Source organism: Orbicella faveolata, unplaced genomic scaffold (assembly GCF_042242905.1).
Source record: "Orbicella faveolata isolate gen_17 unplaced genomic scaffold, um_ofav_v1 contig_24, whole genome shotgun sequence".
NCBI lineage: Eukaryota > Metazoa > Cnidaria > Anthozoa > Scleractinia > Merulinidae > Orbicella > Orbicella faveolata.
This window is the reverse complement of record NW_028301552.1, coordinates 9,130,236-9,144,010: the sequence shown is the minus strand read 5'-3', so window position 1 is coordinate 9,144,010 and position 13,775 is coordinate 9,130,236. Positions and strand designations below refer to the sequence as shown.

At 36.7% G+C, this 13,775-nt stretch overlaps 2 protein-coding genes across 2 annotated transcripts; one reads left to right on the top strand and one right to left on the bottom strand.

Moving 5' to 3' along the window:
• The first annotated feature begins 23 nt into the window (after positions 1 to 23).
• Positions 24 to 3,840, top strand: LOC110052664 (cyclin-dependent kinase 2-interacting protein-like). The gene is made up of 4 exons (XM_020758810.2): positions 24 to 306; positions 557 to 677; positions 1,540 to 1,672; positions 2,775 to 3,840. The coding sequence occupies exons 1-4, from the start codon at positions 65 to 67 to the stop codon at positions 2,969 to 2,971; spliced, it is 693 nt and encodes a 230-aa protein (XP_020614469.2). The 5' UTR covers positions 24 to 64; the 3' UTR covers positions 2,972 to 3,840.
• Positions 3,467 to 13,761, bottom strand: LOC110052659 (actin-related protein 10-like). Its single transcript, XM_020758802.2, has 13 exons — positions 13,577 to 13,761; positions 12,400 to 12,472; positions 11,791 to 11,885; positions 10,782 to 10,890; positions 9,683 to 9,790; positions 8,494 to 8,561; positions 8,272 to 8,348; positions 7,645 to 7,680; positions 7,036 to 7,162; positions 6,156 to 6,237; positions 5,961 to 6,037; positions 5,151 to 5,275; positions 3,467 to 4,229 (listed from the first exon to the last, which is right to left on the bottom strand). Exons 1-13 carry the CDS (start codon positions 13,651 to 13,653, stop codon positions 3,877 to 3,879), a joined length of 1,407 nt encoding a protein of 468 aa, XP_020614461.1. The 5' UTR covers positions 13,654 to 13,761; the 3' UTR covers positions 3,467 to 3,876.
• Between the last annotated feature and the right edge of the window lie 14 nt (positions 13,762 to 13,775).

Below are 13,775 nucleotides of genomic sequence, written 5' to 3'. Positions count from 1 at the left end.
GTCTTTCGTTTCCTAGCAACCTTTTTAATTTCAAACCCAGTCTTCTCAGGAAAGCTCATCCAACATGGCGACCTCTACGCCGAAAAAGTCCAAGTCACCAAAATCTCAGAAAACTCCATCAAGAAAAGAAGTAATTTCGCAGTCAACCTCTCCGAAATCATCTCCCAACAGAAATTTGTCGGATGTTGCTAAAAGGCTAAGAGACTGTTGCGCTACTTGGCATGAGCACGTGAATAAATGGTCCAAATTGAACGAACTGGGAACATCGTTGGCTAACAGATTGGTTAATTTACAACTTCAAAAAGAGTAGGTAACAGTATTTTTTTCCAAAATTTAAACTTTTTGTTTATTTTTATTTTGAATAGATATATTAATCTGATGATCCATAGGGGACCTGTAAGGGTACGAAATGTTGCAGAGAAGTTATAATAATGGGCAATTGCAATTTCCATTCAGTTCATATTTTTACCGTTTAAAACTGCTGTAAATATGAGCACAAGTTTGATTAGTTAAGCTTATTTACTTATAAGCTTAATATTACATTTTTATTGAATAGATACAATGCTGTTGAGGAAAGCACCACACTTTCTCTGGCAAACGACCAAGACTTGGCCTTTAAACTTCAAGGGGACATACCAAAGGCTTCCCAAGAACTTTCAAGAATTTACAGTTCTTTGGTATCGGCAGCAATCTTCTTTTAACCTTTGTTTTATTAGAAAATTTCTTAAGACATTCAAGCTGTATTGCTTGCAGTCTCATTTTGGTCGTCACACAGTACTTCTCCCCACTGAGTAATGCATTTTACAATAACCTGACATGTCACTCATACCATTGCCTTTACCTTAAAAATTCTGATAAGCCTTACCTAACCCCAAAAATAAGCCCTCTCTAAATGAATCCCTCAAAAATATCAGCGTTCTTATCCTCAGAGGCTGCACTCCTTTTCGTCAGCACCAAGAATCGCGACCTCTGACTGGACCCGATTTTCTGAGCATGCACAGAGTATTTGCTTTGTATTCCCAGCCAATCAGATTTGCCAGATTTGACGGGAAGTCTGTGACTCATGGACTTTTGGTGTTGGACCAGCCCAGGGCTCACGATTCTTGGTGCTGACCAAAAGGAGTGTGGCCTCTGGGGACAAGAATGAAATATCAGGTGCAAAGTTCCCCTTCCAGCCACACAAACAGAAGCCCATCATGTTATAATATTCAGTTTTGGGTCTCAAACAAGGATACACAATTTTTTAGATTGACATGGGAGATCTTGTTTTGCATTTGTCATAACAGTAATTTCTGATGTGTGATGTTTATTGACTGTGGGACTTGCTTTGTTTCATAATAATATTATGGTTATGTTTGAGGGTTTTATCATAGAGACACAATTAATTTCCCGTCCAAATGTAAACCTGAATCACTTCTTCTGCCAACGTGTCCCCAATCTGCAAAATGCCTTCTGATAAAGTGCAAGCACAAATGATATAATCAGAGTGTTTTTGTATGTTGGTATATTCTTTCCCTGAAAACTGTCTCTTTCTGTTAGGCTGATTTACATACAAAAATGGAAGCTTTAGTACAGAACTTTCACGCAATAAGAAAACTACAGTCTATTCAGAGAAACAATGACAATGGATCAGACAACCGAATCTTCAATACCTGGACTATTGAGCGTTTTTGTAAGTACGTGTATTTTGTCAAGTGACATAATGGCTGCTAATATGGAAGGGCATTCAAGGCAAGCACTAACAGGGGTCACTGAGTTTATATAATTTTTTGGGCAAAACATGCATGCAATAAGTGCAATTTGGTTTCAAACAAGCTATATCACAACATTTATTATATGGCTGTGTCTCACAAGGACTGGGAACCAGTGAATTCACGAATTTGATTGGCTGAAATTGATATTGTGCGCGGTCTAGATTTTCCCATCTAGACCAGCATATTGCGTTGAAAAAGTAGCAAACTAAAATTCAAAATGTTCACCATTTTCTTCTATTTTCTTCTCAATCATTTATGGAAGTGCCAAAAAGCCCGATGACAAAAAAAAAAAAGAAAAGTAAAGAGGACGAGCAAATTTCGGCAGGTTTAAGTTAAGCTCATTTCCGTTTGCAAGCAAAATGTCAGCACACCAGTTACATTAAACGAATTAAAGTTTTCTTCTTTGCCATATAATAAACATCTTATTAACCCAGTTAAGTTGGTCTGTATGAGAGAATCTTGACCTTGGTCGTGTGTACAGACCTCACTGTGTTCGGTCTGTACTCACGACCTTGGTCAAGATTCTCCCATACAGACCTCCTACTCAGTTAATAAGAGCTAAGTAATGTTGCATCATAATTTCTTATAAAAATTGCCAATTTTTACAAATATTTTATCATTTTTGCAATGTCTTAACCTTCCTCAGTCATAGCCATTCTAACTTATTTTTTGTTTTTTAGTGATTATTGTTCATTAGTTTTTTTGACCTATAAAAACTACTACCAGTTAGTTTAAGATTTCAATCTAATCAGTAATCTGTATACATGTATATCAAAACCAGGAATAATTAAAAAAAATGAATCAAAACTTAAGAAATTTGTAAATATGTACTGTTATGGCATGATTTGATGTAGTGCTCTCCTTCAAATAAGCACCCTCTTTCTAATAAGCATTCCCCATTGAGTGTCATTAGTTCAATAAGCACCCTCCCTTGAGCTACCAAAAGAAAATTAGTGCATAAATACAAATTGGGTATTGATGATGAAATGTAATGAAGTTTCCTGCATTTTTTTTTTCCAGGTGATGCATCACAGAGACTTTTAGATTCATTTACCAAAGAACTTTCTTTAAAGGAAAGACTTGTAACAGAATTTACCTACTGTAAGAACAGAGATCAACTGATGGTGTATCTGTCACTGTGGCTCCATGAGCCACTTTTAAATGATGATAATGACGTCCTCTTAGAAAGCATGTTGATTGAAACTGAGTTGAGATGACACAAAAATCACACAATGGAAAATAGTTTGAATGTACTATAATTCCACAAAAAAGGTTGGTACCTTGGGTAATCCATTAATAGCTAAGTTAATATCCAGTGAGGATGCTGGTCCAGCTTTGTAATATTCTTGTCGAAGGAGCTCAATGGATTTGGATAAGCAAGATGCAAGTTTCCAACATAGCTACCAAGTACTGATGCAATGCCTATTGTGTCTCATCTCATTCCTCATCGTGCTCCGCAAGACACCTGAGGCCATATGTCTGTACTCACATGAAATACCACTGATCATAACACCTTGTAAGCTGGGTACAGTTTGCCTAAGTTCCTAGACCTCCGTATTTTGCCATGGTCAATCCCTTTTGGGCTGAATTGATCATGAAAGCCCGGGATAAAGCCATACAGGAACTTGTCAAGGTGCTGTCTACATCTACATGCCCCCAATTGAATTCCTTTGCCATTAATTTTGCTAATTGCTACAGACAATCATAACCACTGACACTTCACAACATATTTTATTGCTTTTTCACAAGCTAAAAGAACAGTCAAAAGTCCACTAGAGACCAAGAGACAGTTTAATAAATAAGCTTTTTAAATTTACTATTTTCTTCACTTGATATCCATTTACCCAGTTGATTGTAAATTGATGGCAAAAGTCCTCATTATACAGGGATGAAGACTTTCTTAACCATAAGTTTTACTTTCCTACTGTTAAGTTGGTTTTATAGACTTGTGACAAGTCTACTTGGGCTGGGAGGGGTATTTTTACACAATGCACGAAGGCCTGGGTCAGTGCCTCAGTACAATAATTGTAAGTTCTTTTTTTAAACAGAAACCTTGAAATAAAGACATACAAGTATCTTTATAATATATGGTGGTATTATTTATACACAAGTCTAAGCAGATTCATTCCTTTTCTTCCTTTTGACTTTCTCTGTCAGTTTCTTTTATACTCTGAGAAGCACCTGAACTAGGGGATGCCCCAGCTCTTTGAAGTAAGCTTGATCCCAAAGAGCGTGGACTGCCTCCACTAAGAAGTCGGCTTGACAGTGTGCTGCTTATACTGCTAAGGGTGCTGGTAATACCACTTGTCTGACGACGTGAAAGCACAGGTCTTTCAAGTGGTGCATCTAATATTGGGATGTTATCAAGAGCTTGCACTTCACAGGATGCCCAGTCTGGTATCTTGTTATCTTGTATGTACCTCTCTTTCGTTACAGAGCGGTCTGCCAGCACTTCAAGAGCACCAAATATTGCACCTACAAAACCACACTACAATAAGCTTGGGAGTGAAGATAGAAACATTCAACAGGGGGAAGAAGCATCTTTTAGTATAATTATGAATTCTACACCATGAGCAGTCATATTTCTATAGATTGCTAATAAGTAAGAAAGTGTAATTTTAGTCACGTCCTTTATCTTAAATGCTCGGTAATATTCTGTGTTGTCTATTTGAATCCTGCCTATGACATTTGACAAGCTTGCTCTTAAGAAATATAATTTTTGTATTGTAATGAAAGCAGCTAACTGATCTTACAACATTATTTTGGCATTACACTTGAAACTGTTTGGTAAATGGTTAATTAAGCCTGCCTGCCAAATCTCATCTCTACTAATGCCTAGCTTTAATAGCATTTGTAGCAGGACGATCTTAGCAGTGACGTAGCTAAGAGCTGGCAACTGGCAAAATTTTACAAGTGGAAAATTAAGAGAACTTATCACTGGCTAAAATGTCAGTACAAGAACAGCATTGGGTTTTGGCGCATGGAGCGAGACAACAGTGGCTGCTCGTGACTGTGTGACATGGTGAAGGAGAATGTCTGGCCCTATACCCACTTAGGGTTACGGTCAAAATCAAATCAAATCAAAATGTCAGTACAAAACAAAGACCCATAGTAATCCTCAAGGGACACTGGCTAGAAAAGCTATCTAACTTTAAGCTTGTTGATGAGCTGGCTTAGTTTTTCTCAACTGCATCCCTAGAGTAGGAGCATTTTGGATTCCTTCCCCTGGATGAAGAAGGGTGCCGTTTGGGGGGGGGGGGATAGTGGAATAGTGTAGGGGTGGGAGAGTAACAATCCTTTATGCTACAGAACATACTCAGCAGTTATAAGTCACTCAGCTTTTGGAAACCTTCCTACAAGGATTTTTAAAAAAAATCACACAGTCAGATGACATACCTCCAAGCCATGATGTACAGTTAGGGCTGACAGGTGTCCGATGCATTTTGATGGTTTTAATAAACAAGTTCTCCTTGTATCGAGGTGACTGGAGTAAACAATAAATCTCTTGCAAAAGACGGTGCCTAGACCAAAGAAATAGAAAACACCGGTCAACTTAAAATAATCGTCATCTATGTAAAACCCCCTCTCCCCTTTTCTTTTCTCATGGTGTGAATTCCAGACAACCTGCAGTTCAAATGTGTATTTCAGAAAAGAAAACCTTGGAAGATACATCCAAGTCCTCCTCTGCCCCTCCCTCCCCATCCCTTTTCCACTGTTATTTCAGTGCGATGGGTGCCTGGATGACCGTGGGTGGGGGCTCATGGATGGGTTGTGAGGACAGCCAGCCATGGAAGCTTTTTATGATCTAGGGACTGGCTGATCTCAGTGGAGGCCCCTGGACATCCTGGACACCCATCTTCCATGCAGCTGGATGCAGTTCTTCGTTTCTCCAAAACAAAACTTTGAACTATGTTTTTCATTGCATGTGCTCAGGCAACTGCAACCAACTTGCTGTAGCCAGTTTCCTGGTGCATAAGATTTATTTATAGCGGGGGAATTTGAAATATGTTTTGGAATATTATTTGTACTCCACCAGAAGGGTTGAATAATACAATTAATATGAAACTTACGTCTTATAATATTAACACAATTTGTTGTGTGGTAATGTACATTTTACTCTTTATTTGCATTATATGTATAGCTTTACATGTACCTCTACAAAATGATATACTAATACAGTTAGTACTAAGATAAAATGGGACTTACTTAAACCCTGGTGTCATAACTGTTCCTCCAATGAGAACTATGTTTTCTGCCAAAGTTTTCCTGGTGTCAATAGGACACTACAAACCCAAGTTGACATTATAAACATTAGGTACATGTACTTAATTATTACTAAAAATGCAATGATATTGTGAGCATTACTTAAAAGTAAAAGATTAAATTGGGTTCACCATGTACCTTGAGTATGGAATCCAAAACACATGTTGCAATGGATTTTTCTTCCTCATCACCATCAAACAGAATATCAAATGTCTGTTCTCTGTAAACAAGGCAGAACAATATTATCCTTCAACTGAGATTTGTATACATGTCACTCTGGGCATTAATGTGCTCCCTGACTCATCTGCCTCTATTATTCTTATACATGCAGTGCATCTAAAAAAACATGTAATCAAGAAATAATTATTGTTAACCTTACCAGTAGTAGGAGTAGTCAAATCAGTGATTTTACATGTGAATCAAAGACTATGAACATTTTAATAATCTCCTTCGCAGCCGTTATTAGGGTCATTGTGCAACACTTATCCCCTAGTAGGGGAGAAGCATGGTGTGACAACCCTAACAGTGGCGGCGAAGGAGGCTAATTAATGAGCATTGCACTATTAAGGTGGCTTACTACAGTTTTGATGGATTATAACAGCCCAACTTCTAACTCTTTTAAAAAATGTTCCAAGATGTTTTTCCTTTCTCTGTTTACTGTTTACGCATTACAAGTCTTTTACCATTCTACGTGAAACTTGAACAATTAAACGTCAACAAATGCCTAAAATGAATGACCGAGTACCTAAGGATAGACTGAGCACTAGTAGGTTAAATCACATTTTTCTCAAAATCTACCACCTCAACATTTCAGGAATAAGAAATTGGCTCTTATTTAACATTCATGCAAAGTAAAATAAAAATCTGTAAGACATTTTGAGCTATTTTTGATTTCACATTTTCTTAGTTTGAGAAAAATCTGTCTTATTAATAAGACAATTTATAGTCAAATAGATTGTGTTTTGAGCATATTCCTCCGACAATCTCACTACATCCTGTCCTGTCTTTGCTATTTTACCTGATTTGACCTTCAATTCTGAGTATCCTTCCACCATCAAGTGGATAATCAACCTTTGGCACTTGTGAAGCTGGGCGTGGTTCTCCCTCTGGGCCACTAAACTTTGGTGCCACAAAGCAGGTACGCACTACAGAGCAACCATAACAATGTTCAAAACACACAGAGTAGATGATGTGTAACCCGTAGCTGGGGGATCAATCTGGCCCTGCTGATGTATGACCTCTTCTCAGAACATTACAAATAAGATGACAGACGATCAGACAAGCCTCCCAAGAGTTGTATTGACAAGGGTGCAAGACAAAAATTCTTCATGAACATTTTATTGTGTTTGTAAAAATAAAGTTCACCAATAAAGGTATCTGTCTGTCTACTGGTCTATCTGTCTGTGTCTGTCTATCTGTCTGTCTGTTGTCAGTCCGTCAGTCAGTCAGTTAATCATTAACTAATAAAAGGAGAATTTTTCCCAATCAATAGGTTCACTTTCTGGACTGTCCAGATCAAAAGAACTGTTCCTTATTTATTTTTGCACTTCTGCCAGTTGAAAGGGCAAAACAGGTCCTGAGTAGTGACCAGGTCAAAGAAGTCACTTGTCTTAAATGACAAGTTTACCTTTGATATCCTCCAAAGTTTCTGTTTCGACAGCATCTGAAAAATCATTTAAATAACAAATCATCACCCAGTGACTTTTACTTTTACTTTTACTAATTTTCTCAAGAGGTTATGATTGGATACACTCTTCATACAAAACATTAGGGGCAAAAAAATCAATTTGTAGATTTAAGAGCAACCCCAAATTTATGACACACCACATCATTGTCACAATCACTGTTAACTATACAGCTTCACATCAAACTTGCACAGTTCAAGTTTGCAACAGTAGGTTCATGACTAGGGTAAATGTAATGTTTGCGTAAAAGCCAAGCAGCTCATCAGGCCTGCAGTTTAATACCAGTTTCTGTAGCATGAAGCGACTAGGAGTATTTCTACTTCCCCCTGGAAGGCCATTTACACATGTACAGTGTACACCTGGGTGGAGAGAGGTACTGCAAGAGTAAAGTGTCTTGCCCAGGAACACAACACAATGTCCCCGGCCAGGGCTGGATCGCTTGATCTGGAGTGGATGGCACTAACCATGAGGCCACTGCACCTCCCACAGGTTCGTGACTAGTGTGTTTTTTAAAATCTTAATAATTATTTATAATAATATCAGCCTGAGCTATGACAGAGTTTACTCACTCATAACAGATGACAAAGGTTTTATTCCAGTTTCTATTTGCACAAGACTTCTATCCATAAGCTGCTTTTCTAAGTACCTGAAATTGCAAAATGTTCATTGTCACATAAAATACTGTACATTTTTTACTAAGTCTTTCCAATAATACTTGCAAGTCCATTTGGCCAGGGCTTAACACACACTTCTGTCAATGATTGGAAGAAAGAGCTATAACTTAATCTTACTTGTGAATGGCTTGTGACCCTAGGGGAATTGTTTCAACAGCCTTCAGAATGGCCGTCCCTTCATAGATGTGATGGCAGAAGCAAAAATGAGTCAAGTAACACAACTTCTAAATAAACATGAAAAGTCCAATTCATCTGGAGAAGGGATTATATTGACTTTCTGCTACATTAAAACTTGATCTCGTTCAAATTCCAGCTATATATAATTTAAACTAAATATCAAATAAATAAATACCTTGGTACATATATGAGTTTACCAATTAATTTCTAAATTGATGACAGGCTCTGTCAGGTGCCCATAGAAAGGTTTCTGATTGGAACTTGCTAATAAATAAACAATTATAACCTCTATTTGGCACAGAAATATGCTTGGATATTTGTCTGCAGACATTATCTGTTCCAAGAAGCAAACAGTTTTTCTGATAGCAAAGCATGAGGAAAACTGTGAGCTTTAAGGAACAGATAATGCCCAAGAACAAATATTCATTACAAGAATATTTTTAACGACAGATGGAGGCTACTGTGTTTGTTCCTACAAATACTTTTGGCAGCATTAACAGGCAGGATCACTCAGATATTCCTCAGTTTTAGCTGGCACATATTTAATCACATGACAATGTGTTTAGACCAATCACTTCACATGCCAACAAAAACATTCATGATAGATTATAATGAAATTTACTGTTTCAAGGTTCTGGTATAAAAAAATTCACGAGGAGCCCAAAGGTTCCTAACAATGAAATCCTGTGCGCCCATCATTTACTATAAGCATATATAAGAAAAGTAGGTTTTTCCAGTCACTGAAAGGCAAAATTTAGTCGCCTGTGGCACCCACTCGCTTCTAGAGCACAGCCCTGAGTTTTCCAGAAGTATTGATGTACATATTTAACAAATAAAGAAGCCTAAGCTGTGTGTTGCACTGTTATAAAGCACGACAGGCATTTGAGAACATGAGGAAAATGTAGGAAACACAAGCTGCGGGCGAGTGTTTTCTACATTTTTCGAGTGTTCTTAAATGTCCAGAGTGTTTTATCACAGTGTAATACACAGCTTAGGCTTCTTCATTTGCTTTATGATATAGACTCAGTAAAACAAGTTTTTTCTATGTTTTATACTCTAATAAAACATGGGTTTTTGACCAATCAGAGGGCGGACAGGGTCCTATCTATATTACATATTAAAAGGATATTGGTAAGACAACTGTTTCTGTAAGGCTACAGTCTAAGACCAGGCCTGAAGGTACTCCAAGAGTAAATAGTGCCAACAGGTGATGGGGTGCAAACAATAATGATGGAACCTGTTCAAATTGTAACAAAATAAATGGTTTAAAGAGAGAGAAGTAGGTGTAGCCTGATAATCAGTGTATTAGGTTGAGGCTAACTTGTCCAGCTTCCTGGCCATGTAATATATCAAACACAAAAGACTGTGTTTGACCACATCTCTAAACACTGAGAAGAGGGTTGAAAATACGATGCGCAGCAGAGTATTTTTGGCGAACTTAGAGGTGTTTGGAAATGTGGTCAAACACTATCTTGAGTATTTGATATATCTTCTCAATCAAGACTAAAACTAAAGAGAAAACAGAGAAATATAATTGTTAAAATCTATGCTAATTAAGATCAGATATCCAAACACTGTCACGATCATGATTTCCTTTGTTTGAACTTAATGAATTATTAATGAGTTTGAGATGAGCGGTTCAACTCAGTGTTGTAAAACCAAGACCAAAGTTATCACTCTGGCCTATCACAAAAGACACAGACAATCCAATGAACAAATCAAAACTTGAACTTATGAAAGTAGCTCATGTGAAAAGCGGAAAAACATAAACGAACGATTGGTTATTGGTTTGGTTTAAATTCTGATTGGATGAAAAAGTGGTGCGACTTTTTTAAGCCAATCATATGGCATTGTAATGCAAGACCAATTATTTTTCGACTCTCATAACACAAGTGAATACCATTATATACTGTCTGTCAAGAGATTTGTTCACTTGGGTGAAATGAAGCACTGGCAATGATAGCACATGTACATTAATTTGTAAACTGCACAGATTTTCAAAAAGACAAAACAAAGGCAACAACTGGGATTAGCTACGGACCTCTGATATGGCAAATACATATTAAATCAAATACATGGATAACATGAAGAAACATTTTAAATTTGTTTTTATAAATATGCATATTTTACACAATTTTCCACCAAGTGTTTAATATATAAATTATAGAAAAGAAAGATGAATTATTAAAAGATCTCTTTAATTGTAGAATTAAATCACAATTTTATACCTCAAAGTGCTTGAAAAGAACTTTTGCAATTGTATTCCTCCAAAGAGTTGAGCAAAGCACAGACTCGCAAATAACCACTCTTCTGTCACGTGGGTTAACAAGAAGGTACCTGATATGGGAAAAGGTAACTTTTGTTTTATTTTAACCTTAAGTACATGTACACAATTTATGCTTCAAAATTTTGTTATAATCAGTAACACTCAATCTTCAAATTGAAACAAATAATTTCTGACTTTTCCCTAAGTTAGTCCAAATTATTTTTTATTTTATTATTATTATTCTAAAGTCTTGAACAATAACAACTTTTTAAAACATAAACAAGTGAATATTAAGGTTAATGGCTGACGTTTCAGAGTCATTGTGATACCATTCTCAAGACAAAGTGAATAAATTAAATAAATATGATCTTCAAATCTTTGCATTAATCTATTCACTTTGTCTTGAGAATGGTGTCACGATAATACTGAAATGTCGGCTCTTAACCTTAATATTCACTTGTTTATATCATTATTTTAAATAATGTTCATTTATTTGATCAGATGCCTAATGTGCTAAATTCCCTGTCAGTGAGTTTTCCCTGAACTGGCAAATATTTTCCGAAACATTTTTTCTGACATTTGGCAACCCTGATAGTCTCTGTAATGTCTGAATTAACAGGGTTCAATTGCAAGTGTATGACTTGCAATACTCCATGAACTTTGCAATTTGAAGTGTTCATTCACATATCCTACTCTGTTCACCTGCTTGATTATATTTAATTCAACTCATCAAAAGAAATTAGAAAATAGTGCAAAGAGTCTAAATATGTGCTGATAAAATGGTTTAAAATCATGTTTCTGTAACTCGACAGAAACTCAAGAAAGCTGTGGAAACGCTTGCCTCTCAGCTCATGTTCCCACAATGCTCAATTCTCATTCTCCCAAACTTCCACTTGTGTTTCTCAGTACGATAGAAATGCAATACGTTTTCTATTTCTTAACAATTGTTTTGCATGCTAGTTTGGCCTTACCTGAAGTACACTTGGTGGAGAAAGTCTCTAAGGATAGCATACAATTCATCAGGCCTTCTATCTTGTTCATTGGTAATAACATTCACTGTTTCTGTCTGAATAGGGAAAAAACCACAAACCATTGTGTGCAAAATGAAAATTAACAGGTTGTATTTTGGAAACTTCCAAATACAGTGTAATCCTGTCATTTTTTAAATCTGGACTTGATTTTTCAAACCTCTCAATAACTGTAATTTACCCCAATTTTTGAAACTGTACACAACTTTTCAAACTAATGTTCGTTTCCCTAGGAGCAGGGCTTGAAAAAGGGCTTGAAAAACTTGAATTCCAGCTTGCCCTTCAGAGCATGTAGCTCTCAAATTTTTCCTGCCCTGGGAAAGTCAAGATTAGTTTACTTTTATTGTGTTTTAGTTTGCCAATGACTTGCCTGGGTCCTTGACCATTGGGAAAGTGAAAATGAAAAATAACTTGCCTGGTAGAAAAATTTACATGTTTATTTTTTTGAGCCCTGAGGAGGTTCAAAAAATTGTGATTCCAATGCAATTGGCTATAAGACTTTGAAAATTTCACTTGAGGTGTACCGTAAGCGATATTAATTATAAATGGTACCTCTCCATTTATTGTGTGTGTGACGACACTGCGAATGATGTGACGAGGACTTGTCTCTGAAGCAAAACCACATCTGAATACAAAAGCACAACATCTTTATTTAAAGATTTAAACTAAGACAACAATATTGATAATAATCACTTGAGGTGTAAGCAATATTATTTATAAATGGTACCTCTCCATTTATTGTGTGTTTGACGACATGCAATATTATTAATAACAGGGCGCGGCAAACAGATGTGTCCACAAGTTCCAGAGGACTGATGTGGACCTTTAGACAAATATGTTATTGATTGTGCCTGTCCTTAAGAGCAGACAAGCAATTTACTCTTCCTTACTTACTGTTAATGGTGTTTTACTACTACTACTACCAAGTTTCCAAGGCTGCTACTGACAGTCACAGAGGGTGTGCCAGTAATTAGTACAGCTTTCAGGTTCATGAATTCTCAGTCAAAATATATCATATAACCTTGACATTCCCAAGTTGCTGACCTATTTAATTATTGATTGTGATTGGTTCTCTGCATCTCTATTTGTGATGTAATTGGTGTAAAATCATCTGGGTGTCCATTTTCAGCTTTCTGAAATTGGATACCTGGAATTATAGAAATCTACAGCATTTGCAGGTTAACTGCATGCGCCTTATTGTTGTTGCCCCCCAGTTCTCCACTTAAAAGCAGTTCTCAAAGTATTTCCAAACTTGAATAGGCCATATTTGTACTGTCGGTACTGGACTGGAACTAGCTTGCAACTAAGGCTTACATGGGGAGTCTTTTCAAATGCAAATGATATTAATCTCGTTTTAATGATACTCACCTACATGAGCCTCCATTGTACGCTAATTCTACCCCAATACCAAGAAAACGAATATAGCCTATTTTGATGTTGATAGGCTTAATTAGTACCTGAACTATCCTTTGTACAATTCAGAGAGTAATTGTCAATTGTGACCCAGTGGTGGATTTGTAATTTTAAAAAATTATTGTACAGTAAAACACTTAAAATACAACAGCTATAGCTACCCAGATCATGATCAGCTATATATGAGCTTATAACAACAACCCGCGTGGGTTTATTGCGCCGATAAACCCATAGAAATCTGAGCGGTCTGTTGCTAAAATAAAGGCTGGGTGTCGTTGTAAAGCTTACTGTGTACTCAATATAAGACCCTTCTTACTTTGTATAGGCTGCCCCAATGTCGATAACAACAGCATGCTTTTCTCCCCCAAGTCCAATAACGTCAAACAAAGGCATTATATCTCTGTCATCTCAAAGGAAAAGTTCAAAACACATCAGAAATTCACAGCAATCTTCGAAATCTTCTGTATCCTGTGAAATAGCTCCTGAAAGCTTCTGAACGATTCTTGAACGAAAAC